Source organism: Symphalangus syndactylus, chromosome 4 (assembly GCF_028878055.3).
Source record: "Symphalangus syndactylus isolate Jambi chromosome 4, NHGRI_mSymSyn1-v2.1_pri, whole genome shotgun sequence".
NCBI lineage: Eukaryota > Metazoa > Chordata > Mammalia > Primates > Hylobatidae > Symphalangus > Symphalangus syndactylus.
In genome coordinates, this window is record NC_072426.2 from 127,001,502 (window position 1) to 127,025,151 (window position 23,650).

At 39.3% G+C, this 23,650-nt stretch overlaps 1 protein-coding gene across 8 annotated transcripts; it reads left to right on the forward strand.

Moving 5' to 3' along the window:
• Positions 1–2,513: 2,513 nt before the first annotated feature.
• Positions 2,514–21,804, forward strand: TLR2 (toll like receptor 2). Of its 8 annotated transcripts, none has more exons than XM_063638297.1 (4): positions 2,514–2,600; positions 6,116–6,257; positions 17,955–18,054; positions 18,607–21,804. In XM_063638297.1, exon 4 carries the CDS (start codon positions 18,623–18,625, stop codon positions 20,975–20,977), a length of 2,355 nt encoding a protein of 784 aa, XP_063494367.1. In that variant the 5' UTR covers positions 2,514–2,600; positions 6,116–6,257; positions 17,955–18,054; positions 18,607–18,622; the 3' UTR covers positions 20,978–21,804. The 8 variants fall into 8 exon arrangements, with proteins under 8 accessions (XP_063494367.1, XP_055132156.1, XP_063494370.1 ...); XM_063638300.1 differs by lacking the exon at positions 17,955–18,054 and adding an exon at positions 8,041–8,083 and having other exon boundaries at positions 2,515–2,600; positions 6,150–6,257; XM_063638298.1 differs by having other exon boundaries at positions 2,517–2,600; positions 6,150–6,257.
• Positions 21,805–23,650: the final 1,846 nt, after the last annotated feature.

Below are 23,650 nucleotides of genomic sequence, written 5' to 3' on the forward strand. Positions count from 1 at the left end.
ACATGAAAAAGACATAGACTGTGTGTTTTGTTTTGTTTTTTCGGAACAGAGTCTCACTCTTATCTCCCAGCCTCAACCCCCTGGACTCAAATGATCCTCCCACTTCAGCCTCCTGAGTAGCTGGGGTTACAGCCACAAACCACCATGCCTGGCTAATTTTTGAATTTTTGTAGAGATGGAGGTCTCCCTATTTTGCCCAGGCTGGTCTCAAACTCCTGGACTCAAGTGATCATCCTGCCTTGGGCTCCCAAAGTGCTGGGATTACAGGTATGTACCACCACGTTGGCCTTGTTTTTTGGATAACTTTCAGATAACAGCTTAGGATTTCAGGTAGATGCTCAAAACTATGAATATATACAATGAAAGTTACCCTTTCCCCAAATATTAGTGCATTTCATATGCCGTGTTGATTTTCTAACTTTAATTAACATTTCTTTTTTTTTTTGGTAGAGAGTTATAGGTGGTCTTATATCTAGATACAGAAGGAGACCTGGAGTCTAACCTGGGATTTGCCACATGTTAACTGTGAACCATCCGACTCTGGGCAAGTTCTCTAATCACTTTAACCAAAGAAATAGTAATATCAGAATTATTTATTGCATGTGTTATGGTAAGATTCAGATGAAGTTATACATGTGAAGTTGCTTCAAAAATGTCAAGAACTAGGCCGGGTGCTGTGGTTCATACCTGTAATCCCAGCACTTTGGGAAGCCTAGGCTGGTGGATCACTTGGTGCCAGCCTGGTCAACATGGTAAAACCCTGTCTGTACTAAAAATACAAAAATTAGCCAGGCGTGGTGGCACGTGCCTGTAATCCCACCTACTTGGGAGGCTGAGGCAGAGAATTGCTTGAATCTGGGAGGTGGAGACTGCAGTGAGCCAAGATCGCACCACTGCACTCCAGCCTGGGTGACAAAACGAGAGTCCATCTCAGAAAAAAAAAAAAAAGTATCAAGAACTGAACAAGTATAAGGACTGTGTCTGAGTTGGATGTGCTAATAGCTTTGTGGACAGTGTACAAGTACCTTCAATATATGCAGAGGACACTGATAATAATTTGTGGCTAAATAAATGATTTCTATCTGACTTTGCCAGAATATTCCAATTGACTTTAGGATTATAGAGCAATAGCATCAAAATCCACCTTAGGCAGTTCAACTAGGGAAGTGAAATAGAGAAAAAACAAGTTTTTAGTTTCAGGAGAAATAATTTGAAGGAAGTTTTCTTGTGTCCCAAATCATAAGGTAGAGAGCTGGAGATTTGGAATTAATAAGAAAGCATTTTCACCAGCTGGACAACCTGATGGTCAGGATAAAGAAAAATAGTAAGATAGTGACCTGTATACAAAAACCTCTCAATTTCATATTTATGTGTATTGATTAAGTTTCCCTGATGTTCCAACCATCAGAGATGATTAGGGATGTGGAACAGGATGGGAGAAACAGCCCTGGATTTAAGGTAAAATTCTGGTTTCAAATCTCAGTTCTGTCATATATAATACAATTCACATGACATTTTCTTGTGTAAGGGAGGAACAAGGATGCTTGCTCTCTTCATATCTCACTTTGTGAAAATCAAATGTAATTATGAACATAAAAGGTAGATTATTAAGGCAGTTGAATTTTAAAAGTTTGTTTTCTTCCCTTATACATATTCCTAACCGTGGAGACAGCTAGGTTCTGTGGCAATGAAGAACATTGATCAATGACTGTTTTTGGTATTACTTTGGGAAGTAGGGATGGAATAGGGGCAAGGGAAGGGCTTAGCTTCAAACTGTAGATAGAAGTGGGAAGCCCAAATCTTTTCATGGTGAGAAGTGGGATGGAATGTAGGTGCTAGAGATGGTGCACCAGTAGGGACTGTCACAGGATTGGGGAAAAAAAACCCGGGACTGTCCTTATCTGTTCCCTTGGGCAAAATCGTTCTGTGTTAGTCTGGAGGGTGAACCTATTTTAATGCAGGAGAGCATAGACTTTTGGGTGGAAGCGGACCCTGGAGATGTACTGGCAGGTGAATAGAGTGTGGAAAAGCGGGGAAAGGAGAAGCATGATTCATCAGCCTGAGTTCGGGCTTCCATGGATGAAGCATCAGGAGTAGTTTGAAGACGGTGTGTTTCAGGTGATGTGAGGTCCTGGATGCCGAAGCTTCAAGAAAATACTGGTTGGGCACTTAGCCTTCCCTCTGGTTGCCAATCCCACGCAGGCCGCCTCTAGCGTCTTGATTCGCTTTTCCCTGACCTGGAACCTCCGCCAAGCCCCCAGCTCTCTCCTTCGACCCAGCCTTGCACCGGGCAGCTGTCGGGGCAGGACCCGCCTCTGGCCTGTCGTAGCCTAGCTCACGGTCAAGGGCTGGAGCCTGCCGGGAAGCACGGCCGCGGGGGCTCGCTCTGGGCCACCTGCCTGGAGCGCGGCGCCAGGTACAGCGTTCCCTCCTGCTGCGCGGCGGCGCGCGTGCCCCGTGGAAGGGGCGGTTCCCGCACCACAGAAGGAGGGGGCGCCCGGCCGCGCGGACTTTCCCTTTCGCTCACTTCCTAGTCCCGGGCCGGTCGGCTCGGAGGCAGCGAGAAAGCGCAACCAGGGGGCTGCTCGGCGTTCTCCCAGGTACGTCGTGCGCGACCTGCTCGTGTGGTCTCTCTGCACCCCTTCCTGGGGTCGGGTCGGGCAGGGGCGGAGGGGAGCCGTAGCCCGGTCACGGGCTCCAGGGACCCCGGGCTCCCGTTCGGCTGTACCTGGGCCTCTAGCTCCTGTCCGGGCGGGGATGGCGGGAAGCGCACCAGGCCCCTGGGATGCCGGTGCTTCTTTGCGCGGCCAGGCGCGGGAATGTGGACACCAGCGAAGCCGGCTCAGGTCGGCCCTCGGGAGAAGCAGGGGCTACACGGAAAGGGAGCCCGCGGGTCCTGCGGAGCCCGAGGTCGGGACCCCCCGCGTGCGGTGCCAATGGGCTGTGGCTGGGCCGAGCGCCCTTCCAGCCTTGCGGGCCCCTGGGGGTTGCCGCGGGGAGCTTCCACTGAGGCCCCGGGCCTCTGGCCGCCACCTCCCTCGGGAGGCCGAGGTGGGCGGTGGCCCCGGCCCGGCCCTCCCGCTTCCCTGTTTCCCGGTGGGGTTGCCCTCCCCGCCTCCTGGCCCCTCTTGGCTTGGAGCGCGGATGACAAAGATTGGGTAAAGGCTTTCAACGAGCTAGCATCTCGCAGGGGGTGTGTCCTTGCTCACTGGTTACTGCTAGGACGGAGCTTGGATTTTGGTCACCGTGGCTCAGAGGTGGGAAAGGTTACGTGCTCTGGGTCTGTCCAGGACCCTGGCTCCCTAACCCAAGTCTGGCCTCTGCTCCCTGGCAGGCTTCGCCCCGCCTCTGCGTTCCTTCATTCTTAGGATGTGTGAGTTAGGTCTCTGATTAGAAAACAACTTACAGCGTTTAAGCAAAGTCGAGTTCTTCAAGTAAGAATGCTTTGAAGTGCCCTTTACAACTTCTATAAATATGAACTTGTGTTTAGAACTTAAATGCAAGCCAGGAAAGCCTTTTTCCTGTTTGAAAGAGAGAAAAAGAGAGAAAGAGGTGATTGAAAGTGGTGGGTGGGGGCGGAGAAAGAGAAAGAGAGTAATTGTTCTGGGTGTAGACAACTCAGTTTGCTGAGATGACTTCAGTCTTTTGACTCTGTTATTAAGATTTTTACCAAAGAGCAACTGTAGATATGGTGGCCTGACTTGAAGGGACAGACCAAACAAACAACAAAACACAAAACAAAACAAACAACAAAAGCAAGAGCAGAAACTATTGGAAAATGATTTATTCACCAATATTTTAAAGTTTCTTCCTGTTGTAAGCAAGGAACATCTTTAAGTTCTTTATAATGTACCCATTTTACATTTACAAAAACTGCCAGAAGTTGACAGCATGTTTTGGGGGTTTCTAAGCTATCAGTTAATTTTTTGGGGTACAGTTTTATTGATAACAGAGGAGAAAAATCTAATGGAATACCCTCAAATTTAAAAGAGGGCAAGAAAAGAGAGACAATAGAACATAAAACAAATGGAACAAGAATAAAATACATAGTTGTCATAGTCCCATTGGTGCTGCTGTAACAAAATACCTGAGACTGGGTAATTTACAAAGAACAGAAATTTATCCATTCATGGTTCTGGAGTCTGGAAAGTCCAAGATTGAAGGGCTGCATCTGGTGAGGGTCATATGGCTACATTATAACATGATGGAAAGCATCACATGGTGAGAGAGAGCAAGAAAGGACAGAACTTACTTTTATAACAAACTCATTCTCACAATAACCTGCTCCCTTGGTGATAACATTCATTCATTTATGAGGGTAGAGCCTTCATGACCTAATCACCTCTTAAAAGGTTCCACCTCTTAGCTTGCAGTGAGCCGAGTTTGCACCACTGCACTCCAGCCTGGGTGACAGAGCGAGACTCCATCTCAAAACAAACAAACAAAAATTCCACCTCTCAACACTGTTGCATTGAAGATGAAATTTCCAATACATGAGCTTTGGGGCACACGTTCAAACCATAGCAATAGTTCAATTACTTTAAAGCCCAAAATGTCAGTAATTATATTAAATGCAATTTAATACATCAGTAACTAAATGAGACAGACTAAATTTTATGATAATCAGACTAATATTGTCAGACTAGACTTCAAAACAACCCAACAATCATATGCTGTTTACAAGAGACACATTTATGGATACTAAAAGGTATAAAGTGAACAGATGCAACCATTTATCAAAAGAAAGCTGTTGTGGCAATATTACTATTAGACAAAATAGAATTAGGAAAAAAAATCATAACTGTAGATAAAGAGAAATATTTCACTAAGTTAAAGTTTTCACTGAGAAGAAATAAAAATTCTGAATTTATATGTGCCTATAACACAACATTAAGAAACTAGAAAATAGAAAAAGAGCCAAATTGACTGAACCAGAAAAATATAGAAAAATAGAAAATTCATGGAAAAATCCACAATCATAGTGGGAGATTTTATCATACATCTCTCAGTAACTGATAGAAAAACCAGACAAAAGATCAATAAGGATAAAGAAAATGCGAACACAATGTAGTTCACATAAGGAACCTATACTACTTCCAACAGCTGCTGAAATCACAGAGCATACTTAAAACCTGACCATATACTGGCTCATAGAGTAAATTGCAATACGTTTTAAAGAATTTAAATCATACAGAATATGTCTTCTGACAATAATGCAATTAAAGTAGAAAAGAACAGAAAAACTTATAGAAAATTCTCATATACTTGGAAATTAGTAAATACATTTCTAAATAACCCATGGGTCAAAAAATAATGAGAATGAAAATCAGAAAATATTTTTAATGAATTATGAAAAAAATTACATATAAAAACTTGTCAGATGCACCTAAACTACTGCTTAAAGGAAACTTATAACCTTAAGTGCATATATTAGAAATGAAGAGTGACTAAAAATGAATGAACAAGCAAATACCTTAAAAACTAGAAAAGGAATAGTAAAATAAATCCGGAGAAATCAGAACAGGGGAAATAATAATATAAGAATGGAAATTAATGAGCTAGAAAATAGAGGATCTATCAAGTCAGAAGTTGATTTTTTGAAAATGCTAATAAAAATGACAAACCTCTGGCAAGACAATAAAAGCTGGTACAAATAACTCATCTAAGGAATAAAATTGAGGACCTCTCTTTTGTTAAATGACATAAACAGGAGGCCATTATCCTGAGACTGTCTCTACACTTTGAGTTCTTACATAATAAACTGCAACCTAACTTAGTATACTACATAAACAAACTGAAACCTAACTTAGGAGTCTTTTTTTTTGTAATTAGTAGCCAAATTTCCACCAGATCATAGCCAAGCTTTAGCCAGTCACAGGTAGCCAGCTGATCAGACTATGCCCAAACAAGGTAAATGCCTATTACACCATGCCCAAATAAGGCAGATTCCTAGCTGAAGCCAATCAGGTGATTACTATGCTCTTGTGTTTGGCCTATAAAAGCTCACTGCTCACACTGTTGGGTGCTCTCTGAAACTTTTGTGAATCTGAGTGCTGCCTGATTCATGAATCATTCTTTGCTAAAATAAACTCTGTCAAATTTAATTTGTCTGAAGTTTCTCTTTTAACAGTTTTTGGTGTTGCAAGCAGGATCCAAAGGAGACCTATAGTGACCCTCGAGAGCTCTTAGTGACCAAGTGAAGGTACCTGCGGGGTTCATTGTGCCCATTGCTCTTTCACTGCAGCTGATAGTTGTGGGTAAGTTCCTGCTCAGACTTGAGCGCTATACATTTGCATTTTCAGCTCTCTGACTTTATTTGAGCAATTCTTTGACTGGATTGTCTCCAGAATTGGACTGGATTCGGTGAAGAAACTGAAACTGGACTGGTGCTCTAGGAGGCCTCCAGTAGATAAGGTTACTAGAAGACAGGGAATCATGGGCTTATCTGGATTTAAGGAGTCTACAACTCCATCTGCAACTCCAGCCGATTTCATTTATAAGAATTATGGACCAAGAACCTGTGCTTTTCTAGAGAAATGTGTGAGCCTTACTAAAGGTAACTTAGAATTACAGTGGACTGCCAAGATCAGCTCGGTCATGGAGACCCTAACCCAGCAGCGCTAGAGGAATTAAAGACACACACACAGATATATAGAGTGTGGAGTGGGAAATCAGGGCACTCACAGCCTTCAGAGCTGAGAGCTCCGAACAGAGATTTACCCACATATTTATTGACAGCAAGCCAGTGATAAGCATTATTTCTATAGATTATAGATTAACTAAAAGTATTCCTTACAGGAAACAAAGGGATGGGCCAAAACAAAGGGATGGGCTCTGGCTAGATACCTGCAGCAGGAACATGTCCTTAAGGCACAGATCGCTCAAGCTATTGTTTGTGGCTTAGGAACATGTTAAGTGGTTTTCCACCTTGGGTGGACCAGGTGTTCCTTGCCCTCGTTCCAGTAAACCCACAACCTTCAGCGTGGGCGTCATGGCCATCACGAACATGTCACAGTGCTGCAGAGATTTTGTTTATGGCCAGATCTGGGGCTAGTTTATGGCCAGATTTGGGGGCCTGTTCCCAACATGTCCCCGTTTTTTGTTTTGCAAAGCAATAAAAGCAAAGGCAGCTTTGTCACGGTGAGCTACTTGCAGGAGTCGGGATTTGCATCTGCATACTATACAAAGACAAACAACACAGATTAAAAGTACAACCATCATTGAAGTCATACAGCCTCCAAGTGTCTTTATCTATTTTAATGGATTAATCACTGCTAATCTGTCTGCAGCTCCTTCAAGCACTGCAGTTCCTGGCAATAAGGTCAGGTGTGCCTGGGATGCTTTAAATATTTGTTCTTTTAATTTTGCAATATCCAAAGACAAGTTTGTAGAGTGTCCTTCTAGATACTTTTTTATTCTTTCCTGAATTTTGATCTTATTTAAGAGCCATTAATAGTTTCCACAAATCCTTATGTTTAGCTCCTACAGTGGGCCATATCATTTGATGGTGAGGTGCCACTATACCGTCATGTTTCCAGATAATAGGAACTCTTGCCGTATTTCTTACTATTTCTACCATTTGACCATTTTGTTTAGACCAGTTGAACATAGTGTGGCCATGGCATGCAGACTGAGAGGTGCAATTTAAACATCCCCTTAGGGGACCAATCAATAATGATTCCGTAGGAATCGTTGCACAACACCTCTGCCTGTTCTGCAATGCAATCTTCCCAAACAAGTATGTTCATTATTTCTGGCCAGGTCCAATTCTGTTTACAAACAGGTTTTTGAGGGCAGTATGCCTCAATTATAGAAACAGATTTATTATGGTAAATACTGAGATCAGAAAGCATGTGTAACTGTGTCATAGAATGATTACATCCAGGCATTATTGCCAGCCAAGATTGATAAATATGCCCAATAAGTATAATTGTTCTCTGTGTCAGCCCTTGTTGAAGGAATACTCATGGCAATGGTGATCACCGCTATCATAGCTATCATTAAATTACTCATTGTGACTGGTTGTCCCACTTTCCTCAGGTTTTCTTCCATCATCTGTGACAGTTTCTTGATCTATCCCCAGGTAGGTGGCTGTGTTCAATGGTTGTTGCTTGTGATAGTTTGGGTCCTCCTCAGCGTCAGTCTCGACATGGCTGTGACCAGGGGGTGCTCGGGATCCTCCCAGAATCTCTTCTTTGGCATCTGGCTCGTGATAAGGTCTCAGGTGTCTTGATGGTATCCAAATCAGCTGTTGATTCTGGCCTGGAGAAACACAAGCATAGCCTCTACCCCAAGTTATTATTTTACCTATTTCCCAAATTTGTTGTCAGATCTCTGCATCAAGCCAGTTGTTCTGCTTCTGTCTTTGCAGCTGGTTTCTGTAGATGCTGTTCAGCTGCTGATAGCATCTGGCCTTTAGGCAGGTTCAAAAAATTTAAAGTCAATAATGCTAGATTCAGTTGTATATGGATGTCCCGTAATCCCTGTTTCCCCTTTTTGCTTTTGCAACTGCTGTTTCAGGGAGAGATTCATTCTTTCTACAATGATTTGTCCTTGAGAATTATATGGGATGCCAGTAATGTGTTTAGTATTCCATATAGAGAAAAATGTAGCTAGAGCTTGGCTAGTATAGCATGGGGCATTATCTGTTTTAATAGAAGCTGGAATGCCCATCACTGCAAAACACTGCAAAAGGTGATGCTTAACACAGGCAGAAGACTCTCCTGATTGGCATGTAGCCCAGACAAAGTGAGAAAAGGTGTCCACACATACATGTACATAAGCTAGTCTCCCAAACGAGGGAACATGTGTGACATCCATTTGCTAAAGATAATTAGTTCCAATCCTCGAGGATTAACTCCTCTTGTAAAAGATAAGGAATGCACCATTTGGTAGGTTGGGCATCACTGGATAATAGCTTTAGCTTCGTTCCAGGTACTGTTGTATCTGCATTTGAGACCAGAGGCATTAACGTGGGTTAAATTGTAAAAGTGTCTAGCATTAGATATTGCAGTAGCAGCTAGGCAATCAGCCATTTGATTCCCTTCAGTTAAAGGTCCTGGAAGAGGTGTATGAGCCCTAATGTGAGTGATGTAAAAAGGGTGCATTCTACTCCTAACTGCTGTTTGCAATTGGGTAAATAAATTCATCAGTTGTTCATCTGTATGAAATAATAACTGAGCATTTTCAATTAATTATGTGGAATGAACCACATATGAAGAATCAGAAATCACATTAATAGGCATATCAAAAGCAGTCAATACCTCAATTACAGCTACAAGCTCCGCTTTTTGAGCTGAAGTATAGGGCATCTGAAAAACTTTACCTTTCGATCCAGAATAAGAGGCTTTACCATTACTATATAGACCCATCTGTAAAAACATTCTCAGCACCTTCAATTGGTTTAAATTTAGTTATTTTGGGGAGAATCTAATTAGTTAATTTCAAAAATGGAAATAATTTCATTTTAGGAAAATGATTATTGAGAATACCCACAAAGTCAACTAAATGGGTTTGCCAAGTAAGACTATTTATAAAAGCTTGCTGTATTTGTGCCTTCGTGAGAGGGACAATAATTTTTCCAGGATCATATCCATGTAATTTAACAATCCAAGTTCTCCCATTTCTTATCATTGTAGCAATTTGATCCAAATAAGGAGTTAGAGTCTGTGGCTAGATATCTGCAGCAGGAACATGTCCTTAAGGCACAGATCGCTCATGCTATTGTTTGTGGCTTAGGAATGCCTTAAGTGGTTTTCTGTCTTGGGTGGACCAGGTGTTCCTTGCCCTCGTTCCAGTAAACCCACAACCTTCAGTGTGGGCGTCATGGCCATCACAAACATGTCACAGTGCTGCAGAGATTTTGTTTATGGCCGGATCTGGAGCCAGTTTATGGCCAGATTTGAGAGCCTGTTCCCAACAGTGGACAAAGAAGAAAAGCTTCTTAAGGCAAACAGGCACTTACTTTTTAAAGCTACAGTAGCTAGACAAACCAAGAGAATCCCGTGTATGTTTTACTTTTGTATTTTTGTTTTTAATAGTAGGTGTATATATTTATGGGGCACTTGAGATATTTTGATACAGGCATACAATGGATAATAATAACATCATGGTAAAAGGGGTATCCATTACCTCAAGCATTTATCCTTTCTTTGTGTTATAAACAATCCAATTACACTCTTTTAGTTATCATAAAATGTACAGTAATTATTGTTGACTGTAGTCACCCTGTTTTGCTATCAAAGAATAAATCTTATTCATTTTATCTAACTATATTTGTGTACCCATTAACCATCTCAATCCCCCTGCACCTCCAGCTACACTTCCCAGCCTCTGTTAACCATCATTTTACTCTCTTATCTCCATGAGTTCAATTGTTTTAATTTGTAGCTCCCACAAATAAGTGAGAACATGGGATGTTTGTCTTTCTGTGCCTTATTTTACTTAACATAATATCCTCCAGTTCCATCCATGTTGTTGTATGACAGGATCTCATTCTTTCTTATGGCTGAATAGTACCCCGTTGTATATATGTACCACATTTTCTTTATCCATTCATGTGTAGATGGACACTTGGATTGCTTCTAAATCTTGGCTACTGTGAATAGTGTGGCACTAAACATGGGAGTGCAGGTATCTCTTTGATATATTGATTTCCTTTATTTTGGGTATATACCTAGCAGTGGGATTGCTGGATCATGTGGTAGCTCTACTATTAGTCTTTTGAGGAACCTCCAAATTGTTCTCCATAGTGGTTGTACTAATTTGCATTCCCACCCACCAACAGTGTCCAAGGGTTCTCTTTTCTCCACATCCTTGCAGCATTTTTATTGCCTGTCTTTTGGATAAAAGGCATTTTAACTGGGGTGAGATGATATCTCATTGTAGTTTTGATTAGCATTTCTCTGATTATCAATGAAGTTGAGCACCTTTTCATATATCTGTTTGCCATTCATACACCTTCTTTTGAGCAATGTCTATTTAGATCTTTTGCCCATTTAAAAAATTGGATTATTAGATTTTTTTCCTACTGAGTTATTTGATTTCCTTATATATTCTGGTTATTAATCCCCTTTCAAATGGATAGTTTGTGAATATTTTCTCCCATTCTGTGTATTGCCTCTGCACTTTGTTGATTATTTGATATGCTATGCAGAAACTTTTAACTTGATGTGATCCCTTTTGTTCATTTTTGCTTTGGTTGCCTATACTTGTGGGGTATGACTTAAGAAATCTTTGCCCAGACCAATGTCATGGAGAGTTTTCTTAATGTTTTCTTTTAATAGTTTCATAGTTTCAGGTCTTAGATTTAAGTCTTTAATCTATTTTGTTTTTATTTTTGTATATGGCAAGATATAGGGGTCTAGTTTCTTCTGCATATGGATATCTACTTTTCCCAGTACCATTTATTGAAGAGACTGTCCTTTCTGCAATGTATATTCTTGACACTTTTATTGAAAATGAATTCACTGTAGATGTATAGATTTGTTTCTGGGTTCTCTATTCTGTTCTATTCTGTGTGTCTGTTTTTATGCCAGTACCATTCTGTTTTAGTTACTATAGCTCTGTAGTATAATTTTAAATCAGATAATGTGATTCCTCCAGTTTTGTTCTTTTTGCTCAGAATAGCTCTGGCTATTCTGGGTCTTTTGTGGTTTCATGTAAATTTTAGGATTATATTTTATTAACATATTTCTGTGAAGAATGTCATTGGTATTTTGATATGAACTGCATTAAATCTATAGATTGCTTTGGGTAGTAGGGACATTTTAACAATATTGATTTTTCCAATCCATGAACATGGAATATCTTTCCATTTTTTGGTGACCTCTTTAATTTCTTGCATCAGTGTTTATAGTGTTTCTTGCATCAGTGTTTATAGTTTTCCTTGTAGAGATCTTTTACTCCTTTGATTAAGTTTATTCCTGGGTATTTTATTTGTAGCTATTGTAAACGAGATTACTATCTTGATTTCTTTTTCAGATTGTTCACTGTTGGCATATAGAAATGCTACCGGTTTTTGTATGTTGATTTTGTATACTACAATTTCATTGAATTTGCTTATTACAGAGAGACTAAAGATAGTTGGGTCTGTTACTAAATGTGTTTTCTGTCACACTGAAAAATTATACCGTGAGAAGGCACATGCTTCTAGAAATTACAGCTCATAGATATGTCAATGTACAGAATGCTGGTGTGAGAGTTCACAATTGTTTGCTTTGTAGTTTTCACTGGAAATTAAAGTTACTAAGGGTAAAGTAATCCCAGCACTGTGGGAAGCTGAGGCAGGATGATTGCTTAATGCCAGGAGTTTGAGACCAGCTGGGGCAATGTAGCATGACCCCATCTACAAAAAAAAAAAAAAAGAATTCTAATTAATAAATGGTACTAGAATTACCAGAAATAATAAGGGAAACAACTCTGAAAAGAAGGCAAGATGTGTTTTGGGTAGGAACAGCTATAAAGTATGAGGGGATGTTTTGTTTTGTTAAGGAAAAAATAAAATAATATTTGTCCTAAGGTAGAATGCCTGGTTGTTAAGACAATGAGAAAGAGAAGGAGTATAGAAGAAAAACTGAATGGGTATAAGAAAGTTGTAGAAGGCTGTGGGATAGGAATCCTGGGAAGGGAATTTTATATGTGATCAAACTAAGATTTGAAGAAAAATCAAGTTTTTTTTTAAATTGAGCATTAATATCAAAAATATACTGATACAGAACTAGAAATTTGTCCTCTATGTTAAAACAACAAGGTTTTCTTGGAGTATTGGTCTGCTCTTAATAATAAATTGAAAGACTTTTCTTTACCTGCTAAGTAATTGGCCTAGGAAATGAAGATTCTCTGTTTTATCGAGGTAATTTATTGTGCTTCATGTTGTCTTTATTAGATCTTTGACTGCCTCAGAGACCTGAGTTCACCTTATTGAAAGAGCAAGAGTTTCTACAATTATGTGGCTTTATTTGCCTTTGAAGTCTTTTACCAATCACTCTAGTTAAATGAATAAATATTGTTTCATAGGGACCTGTGATCCTATTTTAATCAAATATTTTAAACCTTTTGATATTTTTGACCTCTCAAAATCAAATTCTAAATTAAAACCTTTTGACGTTGAACAAACTTTGGAAGCTTCTAGATGGGCTTCTGGAATATCTCAAAAGAAATTGTTTTTTCTCCTGATAAAAAAAGAGAGATATTAAACTAATTAGGCTTATTTGATATGTTATATTGCATGGGAAGCATTGTTAAATTATAAGTGATGCTGAACTTTCTTTAAGTCATATTGTATGGGTATGTTATTAATATGTACTTCAGAAATTATATGAAATTCTTAGAAACCAGATAGTCATGGTATAATACTGTCAGCCAAAATTCTAATTATCATGAAATATTATATGTTGCAGAAGTAATGCAATTTCCTTATCAATTGCATTATTGTGAACTCTCATTATATCTTTAACCAAGTCCATTTTAAGCTTTGTCATCTACAAAGAGTCACTTCTTTTACTCTGGTACTTTCCGGAACACTATGAAAAACAATTATATAAAGTGTGTGGACCTATAGACAAACAAACAACCAAACAAAAATCATAAAGTGTTCTTTTAAAAGATTCGTGGAAAGGCCTCTGACAAGTATAGGTTGCTGATAACTTTAAGATCATACTACTGGACTGGGTAAGAAATTCCAGAACTCTAGCAAAGAAATGGATTTGTTCATAAAACTGCCAACCCAACATCAAGCAGAATAAGAATTAATTGAATACCAGGGAAATGCTTTGGCAGATTTTCATGCTAAGTCCGCCAGCACTGAAATTGTTAAGATATGCAATTTGAAAGAACACTATAATATTCATCTGAATCAAATTATCTATGATAACCTATTTAAATGAACAGCATCTTGCGCCTGAATTGGAGAAACAAAACTGATATTTAAAAGGATATAAATGTAGTGTTAAATGTGGCCTCATGGATCAGACAGCTAGCTGGTCCTTTCTGAGTCCATATAGCTGCCATTATTAAAAGTTCTCCACTCTATGACTCATCACAGAATAGATAACATGAAATTATGAAAAAATATTGGTGTTATGACTGTTCTAAAATTGCTAAAATGGCTTATAATCAATGTTTGGTTTGTCAAATCCACAATTTTTATAAGATAATAAAAACCTCAGTTGGTACATTTCCACCATCCACTGGGCTATTTGAACATTTACAGATGGATTGCATTCAGTTGCCTCATTGGGAATCTGCAGGAAACTTAAGTAAGTGCTGGATATGTCATGTTGAACCAAACACTAATATGCTTTTAAAGATCTCCTAATTCACCCTATAACAGATTTCACTGATATTCCGAGTGTGACTACCTGTTCAAATTGCACATCTGGTCTTTCTATAGGGTTAGGCTTTTTGAATCACATATTCAGATTTCGTGTTTAAAGCTAACAGTAGACAAAACATATAGGAGAGGCTTTACAGTTAAATTATTCCAGAAACTGAATAAGAAAACCAAAAGGAGAGATAATTAGATAGTTTGTAGACGAATTCATAACCCTAATTCTCTAATTGTTGGTAGCCTCCGTTGATGATAATTAATAGTGGAGCCTTAGATAAATACTACTATTGCTTCCCCGTTGATGACCCCTGTAGCACAAGGTGTCCCACAGGGAACTGTCTCTTGTGCCCCTCTAGCATATATTTTTATCTGTGAAGGATTTAACTGTTAATCATAGGCACAGGTAACTCTATGTCCCAATCAGTAGGAAATAAGAAGTCAATGTCGATTAGGGATTCTAGCAGTACCACTGTCACTCCATAACCAACTGGAAATTTGACATTGTTCTATACCTCTTAATTTGCACTATGGTGTAAAAAGGAACTTTCTAGCAGCTGCGAATCCCTCTAAATGGGCATCTTTTGTTCAAATGCTCCTTCCCTGGCTTGGAATAAATGTAAATGAGGTTATGATTAGAAATCCCTTTCAAACATTAGCTACTACAGCTGACTACTGGAAAGGCTATAGTTGTCCAGTGAAGTTCTCTAAATTCTCTTGCTAAAGTTTCTTTAAATAACAGGATTGCCTTGAACTATCTTTTGGTTTGTAGTGGGGCGGGGGGTGTGATAGGGGACACTGTGTATAATAGCTAATACATCCTACTGCACTTGCATAAAGGAATCTGTTATAAAGAAAATGAAATAAGGGTATAAAAGTTGGAAAGAAGAAAACCATCATTATGTCTTGAGGATGATTGGGGATACAGAAAATGAGAAGAATCCACAAACTATTAGAATTACTAAGTTAATTTAGCAAGGTTGCTCAATGCATGGTCAGTATACAAAATTTAATTGAATTTCTACATATATGTATATGCCATATTGTGTTAGATTGTTCTGCATTGCTATAAGGGAATACCTGAGGCTGGGTAATTTATAAAGAAAAGAGGTTTATTTGGCTCATGGTTCTGCAGGCTGTACAAGCATGGCACTAGCATCTGCTTGACCTTAGGAAGCCTTTACTCATGGTGGAAGAAGGGGGAGCTGGCATGTCATATAGTGAGAGAGGGAGTGAGAGGGAGGGAGCAAGAGTGAAGGGGGAGGTCCCAGACTCTTTTTAAACAACCTGAAATCCTGTGAACAGAGTGAAAACTAATTTATTACCATGAGGAGCACACCAAGCCATTCATGAGGGATACACCTTCATGACCCAAACACTTTCCACCAGGTCCTACCTTCAACACTGGGGATCACATTTCAACATGAGATTTGGAGAGGACAAACATCCAAACCATATCACATATATAAATATGTAAAACTATTTTAAATGTTTTTAAAGTATCGAATAGGAATAAATCTCACAAAATATGCTTAAGAACTTTAAGCAAAAACCATAAAATACTATTGTGATAAGTTAAAGAAGACCTAAATAAATGGAGAGATCTGTCGTGCTCATGGATTGGAAGATTCATTACTGTAATGATGTGAATAGTTCCCAAATTGTTCTATAGATTCAATACATTGCCAATTAAAATCTCAGTGGACTTTGTTTTTTTGAAACTGACAAGCTGATTCTGCCATTTATAATAATATTCAAAGGGGCAAAAATAACCAACACACATTTGAAGAAGAACAAGGAGGAAGAAGAACATATTTGAAGAAGAATAAGGAACTCTATTAAGTGTATATCTCTTAGATATTGAGATACACATTTGAAATACATCTATCACCTAGATATTGAGATATATTATACATTTAATATAGTGTGTTGCTGGTATAGGGATAGACAAATGAACATTGGATCAGAATAGCACTGAAACAAGATCTACCCCTGTATGGGCATGTGCCTATTGACAAAGAAAATATTGTTGATTATTTCCCCAAGATGATCTGTAAAAAACAAGTTAATTGAACATCCATATGGGAAAAAAGTGAATCCTTCTGCTACCTGAAATATCAACCCCAGGTAGATTATAGATCTAAAAGTGAAAGGCAAAGCAATAAAGATTTTAGAAAATAACAAAGAGAATATCTTTATGAAAATACAGGAAATATTTTAAAAATAGGCTAGAAAACTCACTATTAAAATATATAAAATATAAGAACATCTGTTCATCAAAAGTACTGTAGTTTGAATAGCAGTGTCTCCTCCAATATTCATATTGAAACTTAATCCCCATTGTAATAGTACCAATCCTAAAACTAAATATTAAGAGGTGTGACCTGTGGGAAGTGACTAAGTCATGAGGGCTCTTTCCTCAGGTATGGGATTAGCATCCTTATAAAAGGCCTTGGGATGGCAGGTAGTGCCCCCTTGCCCTCTTGTGTTCTCCCATGTGAGGACACATCAACAAGGCACCATCTTGGAAGGAGAGAGAATCCCTCACCAGACACAAGTGCACGTGCCTTGATCTTAGACTTCCCAGCCTCCAGAGCTATAGTAAATACATTTCTGTTCTTTATAAATTACCTGGTCTCTGGTATTTTGTTATAGAAGCACTAATGGACTAAGACAAAAAGATTCCATTATGAAAGTGAAAAGGCAACCACAGAGTGGCAGAAGCTTTTGGAGATGATGAATATGTTTACTTCCTGGATTGCGGTGATACCATGAGTGTATACATGTGTATGTATACATAGTGTATACAAATTGTGTTCATTGATTATGTGCGGTTTCTTTGTATACCAATTATGCCTCAATAAAGCTAAGGAAAAAAAGAAAATCCAGAATAAATATGCATGGTATGATCCATTTATTTAAAACAAAAAAAAAGAGGAGGGAATGCAAAGCAGTGGTTTTGGTGCAAACATAAAAATTCTGGCTCCAACAGCATTTAAATTCCCAAACTAAGCATGTTTATGTTTTAATTCTTTGTGGCCATAAATTGTACAGCTCAGGCCTTTATAATCTCTCAGATTCTGTGAATGTGGGGAATTAGTTTTACTCATAAGAAGTTTTTTTTTTTATTATTATACTTTAGGTTTTAGGGTACATGTGCACAATGTGCAGGTTTGTTACATATATATCCATGTGCCATGTTGTTTTGCTGCACCCATTAACTCGTCATTTAGCATTAGGTATATCTCCTAATGCTGTCCCTCCCCCCTCCCCCCACCCCACAACAGTCCCCGGAGTGTGATGTTCCCCTTCCTGTGTCCATGAGTTCTCATTGTTCAATTCCCACCTAACTCATAAAAAGTTTTGTTCTTGGGGATAAATTTTTTAAAAAAATTTTTGTATAGTTAGCACACTGAGAAAATACAGACAAAGGCATACAGATGCAAGGAATGGGGTAGCTGAATAGAGCCAAAGAATGATATGGGGCCCAGAAGGTGGGCAAAGAGAAAGTTGTTGGGTTTATGGTTACAAGTAAACTAGCAGTTGTGGTGCAGATAGTTTTATTTCCCCCACATTAATCTGAACAGCCCATCCAGACTTAAACACTGCTTTCTGCATTTACTTCTAGGCAGGAAGACAGGGTTCTGATGGTGTGAGTCTCCTTCAATCCACCAAACCACCTTGGTCTGCCTGGAGTTTCCAACACCCCTCCTGCCTGCTGGTGATAGGTGCGAGGCAGGTTGATGAACATGCAACTTTTTTCTTTTGGTCCCAAAGCATGCTACTACTGGAGTTTCATCCAGTGAATGAGAGCTATAGTTTGGTTCTGTGAGATCCCTATGAATCAAGGGTGGGGGGGGGGGCATTGAAGCGGAGAAAAGAAATGCTTAAATGTTAAGAAAGTTTGAAGTTCAGAAAAAGGTGATTGTAAATCCATATGGTTAAGCTTAGCCCATTTCTTAAAAGGCTTGATTGCTCATTCCTCCATTCATTGATTTACTCACTCTTCCAATCTATGTTATTGAGTCTTGCTCTATATTTCCAGATGGTTGTGCTTTTAAGTACTGTATAGTGGTTGTATATCTGTGTTAGCATTGCTGAATGTATCAGGGAATTCATTTTTTTATCCCCATTCATTCATTCCATTCATCTGTTTCTCTCTCTCTCTCTCTCTCTCTCTGTGTGTGTGTGTGTGTGATGCCTAGAAAACATTTCTCAAGAATTAGAATTATGATATGCTGTCAAACACAATGACTTATTTGAACCACTTTTATTTGTAGGTTGAATCACTGGACAATGCCACACACTTTGTGGATGGTGTGGGTCTTGGGGGTCATCATCAGCCTCTCCAAGGAGGAATCCTCCCATCAGGCTTCTCTGTCTTGTGACCGCAATGGCAGCTGCAAGGGCAGCTCAGGATCTTTAAGCTCCATTCCCTCAGGGCTCACAGAAGCTGTAAAAAGCCTTGACCTGTCCAACAACAGGATCACCTACATTAGCAACAGTGACCTACAGAGGTGTGTGAACCTCCAGGCTCTGGTGCTGACAGCCAATGGAATTAACACAATAGAGGAAGATTCTTTTTCTTCCCTGGGCAGTCTTGAACATTTAGACTTATCCTATAATTACTTATCCAATTTATCGTCTTCCTGGTTCAAGCCCCTTTCTTCTTTGACATTCTTAAACTTACTGGGAAATCCTTACAAAAGCCTCGGGGAAACATCTCTTTTTCCTCATCTCACAAAATTGCGAATCCTGAGAGTAGGAAATATGGACACCTTCACTAAGATTCAAAGAAAAGATTTTGCTGGACTTACCTTCCTTGAGGAACTTGAGATTGATGCTTCAGATCTACAGAGCTATGAGCCAAAAAGTTTGAAGTCAATTCAGAACGTAAGTCATCTGATCCTTCATATGAAGCAGCATATTTTACTGCTGGAGATTTTTGTAGATGTTACAAGTTCCGTGGAATGTTTGGAACTGCGAGATACTGATTTGGACACTTTCCATTTTTCAGAACTATCCACTGGTGAAACAAATTCATTGATTAAAAAGTTTACATTTAGAAATGTGAAAATCACTGATGAAAGTTTGTTTCAGATCTTGAAACTTTTGAGTCAGATTTCTGGATTGTTAGAATTAGAGTTTGATGACTGTACCCTTAATGGAGTTGGTAATTTTAGAGCATCTGATAATGACAGAGTTATAGATCCAGGTAAAGTGGAAACGTTAACAATCCGGAGGCTGCATATTCCAAGGTTTTACTTATTTTATGATCTGAGAACTTTATATTCACTCACAGAAAGAGTTAAAAGAATCACAGTAGAAAACAGTAAAGTTTTTCTGGTTCCTTGTCCACTTTCACGACATTTAAAATCATTAGAATACTTGGATCTCAGTGAAAATTTGATGGTTGAAGAATACTTGAAAAATTCAGCCTGTGAGGATGGCTGGCCCTCTCTACAAACTTTAATTTTAAGGCAAAATCATCTGGCATCATTGGAAAAAACCGGAGAGACTTTGCTTACTCTGAAAAACTTGACTAACCTTGATATCAGTAAGAATAGTTTTCATTCTATGCCTGAAACTTGTCAGTGGCCAGAAAAGATGAAATATTTGAACTTATCCAGCACACGAATACACAGTGTAACAGGCTGCATTCCCAAGACACTGGAAATTTTAGATGTTAGCAACAACAATCTCAATTTATTTTCTTTGAATTTGCTGCAACTCAAAGAACTTTATATTTCCAGAAATAAGTTGATGACTCTACCAGATGCCTCCCTCTTACCCACGTTACTAGTATTGAAAATCAGTAGGAATATAATAACTACGTTTTCTAAGGAGCAACTTGACTCATTTCACACACTGAAGACTTTGGAAGCTGGTGGCAATAACTTCATTTGCTCCTGTGAATTCCTCTCCTTCACTCAGGAGCAGCAAGCACTAGCCAAAGTCCTGATTGACTGGCCAGCAAATTACCTGTGTGACTCTCCATCCCATGTGCGCGGCCAGCGGGTTCAGGACGTCCGCCTCTCCATGTCAGAATGTCACAGGACAGCACTGGTGTCTGGTATATGCTGTGCTCTGTTCCTGCTGATCCTGCTCACGGCAGTCCTGTGCCACCATTTCCACGGCCTGTGGTACATGAAAATGATGTGGGCCTGGCTCCAGGCCAAAAGGAAGCCCAGGAAAGCTCCCAGCAGGGACATCTGCTATGATGCATTTGTTTCTTACAGTGAGCAGGATGCCTACTGGGTGGAGAACCTTATGGTCCAGGAGCTGGAGAACTTCAATCCCCCCTTCAGGCTGTGTCTTCATAAGCGGGACTTCATTCCTGGCAAGTGGATCATTGACAATATCATTGACTCCATTGAAAAGAGCCACAAAACTGTCTTTGTGCTTTCTGAAAACTTTGTGAAGAGTGAGTGGTGCAAGTATGAACTGGACTTCTCCCATTTCCGTCTTTTTGATGAGAACAATGATGCTGCCATTCTCGTTCTTCTGGAGCCCATTGAGAAAAAAGCCATTCCCCAGCGCTTCTGCAAGCTGCGGAAGATAATGAACACCAAGACCTACCTGGAGTGGCCCATGGACGAGGCTCAGCGGGAAGGGTTTTGGGTAAATCTGAGAGCTGCGATAAAGTCCTAGGTTCCCATATTTAAGGCCAGTCTTTGTCTAGTTGGGATCTTTACGTCACTAGTTGTAGTTAAGTTCATTCAGACATAATTATATAAAAACTACACGGATGTACCATCATTTGAGGACTTACTTACTAAAACTACAAAACGTCAAATTTTGTCTAGGGTGCTGTTTTATAAACATATGCCAGATTTAAAAATTGGTTTTTGGTTTTTCTTTTTTCTATGAGATAACCATGATCATAAGTCTGTTATTGATATCTGAATATAGTCCCTTGGTATCCAAGGGAATTGGTTGCAGGATCCTTATGGATATCAAAATTCATAGATGATCAAGTCCCTTATAAGAGTGGCATAGTATTTGCATATAACCTGTGTACATTCTCCTGTATACTTTAAATCATCTCTAGATTACTTATGATACCCAATACAATGTAAATATATGTAAATAGTTGTACTGTCTTTTTATTTATATTATTATTGTATTGTTATTTTTTATTTTCAAAATTTTTAAAACATACTTTTGATCCACAGTTGGTTGACTTCATGGATGCAGAACCCATGGATGTAGAGGGCCAACTGTAATCTGTAGCAACTGGCTTAGTTCGTTAGGAAACAGCACAAATGAACTTAAGATTCTCAATGACTGTGTCATTCTTTCTTCCTGCTAAGTGACTCCTGTGTGGCCACAAAAGGCATTCTCTATCCCATCTAGCTGTCACTTCTCTGTGAGACTGATCTCAAGAGCAACAAGGCAAAGTATTTGGGGCACTCCCCCAAACTTGTTGCTATTCCTAAAAAAAAGTGCTGTGTATTTCTGATTAAACTTTACAGGATGAGAAATACCTAGACTAGGGTGTATTTTCATGTGATCTGGATCTGTCTTTCTGGCTATTTGATAGGTTTCTCCAGCCATAGTTACTTCAGAGAGTGAGTACACAGTGCAAGGTACAGTAAATTATGTATTTCTGTAATTTAACAAAATAAATACTCAGTTTAGGAGAATTTGAAAGACACTTCCCACATCCGGACTCTGGTCTTCCTCAGCCTCTAACTACCTTTTGAGTTCTAGTTATTGTCCAATCACTCTGACTCTCAGTTCCTGTTTTTTAGTCTATATCTCCTGCATCTTGTTGCTTTTTCCTTTGAAAAGTCTTGTTTTTAATTCTAAAAAAGCCTGCCCTTTTTCCCCTTCTGAATATTTTAAAAAGTACATGTGAGTTAAATAGATTTTTAAGCAAATATATACCTAGAGGTTCCTCATGACTCAAAAATAGTTTGATACACAATAATTTAAAGGTAGACACTACTACCTATGTTAATTTTGCAATCTAGGTATAATAATACCACACATTAAATTTTGATGCAACTTTCTTTGGTAAGAGCTATTTGCTGATTCTATGTGACCTTCTTCTTAAGCTGGGAACCATGTGAAAGGAAGTGAGCTTTCTTTGACCCCTGCTCAATTCTCAACCAGAACTAGGTGTATGTGGTTAATTGGGCACTGGAGTCAGAAAGACCTGGGTTAGTAGACGTGTAATCTTTGGCAAGTCACTTGACATGACCCAAAAAGTTTTTCTGTCTTTAAAATAGGGATGATGATCTCTATATCCTAAGATGCTGACAGTATGAAATGTAGGAATGTAAGTATACCATCAGCCTAAGCTCCTTGATTCCCATTTTCTCTGGAGGGGTGTGGAGGGCAAGAGTACCACGCCTAAGAGAATGGGCACTATGGGTTCGTTTGTGGGGTGAGGGTGATGTCTGTAGTAGATGTTAGCTATTATTATTTTCCAAGAAGAGATTTCAGTCCCTTATATATTATGGCTTGTAAATGGATATTTTTCTGTTATGGATACTAGCAGGGATATAAGGGATCCTGCTGTTTGCAGAAAAATACCACAAAGAAATATATGCTCATTAAGTGCAGAACAAGCTTTTCCTTGGGGAACTCGCATAGGGCTGCTGCTGTTTCACACGACCTCCCAGAAGAATGTTATGGAGGAAACAGTAGCCAGCCTTAAAAAAAAAAATCAGGCCTGGCGTAATCCCAGCACTTTGGGAGGCTGAGGCAGGAGGATTGCTTGAGCCCAGGAGTTGGAGACCAGCCTGGGCAACATGGCAAAACCCTGTCTCTTACCAAAAAATACAAAATATTAGCAGGGCATGGTGGCATGTGCCTCTGGTCCTAGCTACTCGGGAGACTGAGGTGGGAGGATCACCTGAGCCCAGGAGGTCCAGGCTGCAGTGAGCTGTGATTGCACCACTGCACTCCAGCCTGGGTGACAGAGCAAGACACTGTCTCAAAAAAACAAAACAAAACAAAACAAACAAAAAACAAGTTTAGAAGAAGGAAACTTGAGGAGATTCCACAGACACCAAACACAGTAATGGACTTTCTGCTTTACTTCTCTGTTTCCTACATTAAGCACCATGTTAATTACGAGAACAAGGTAGATTTAACACTGACTTGATCTATGTTTAATTTCAAGAAATTAAAATATCAACTGAAATAGCTTCATAGTTAATTGATAGATTTAAAATAATCTTTAAAAAATAATCTTTAGGACGGGCGTGGTGGCTCATGCCTGTAATCCCAGCACTTTGGGAGGCTGAGGTGGGAGGATCACCTGAGGTGATGTGGTGCCTATTCACATTAAAGGTGGATCTTCCTCTCCGAGTC

Bases quoted from the DNA above. Each gene is read 5' to 3' on its own strand.
- TLR2 (XM_063638297.1), top strand. From the start codon at position 18,623: ATGCCACACACTTTGTGGATGGTGTGGGTCTTGGGGGTCATCATCAGC.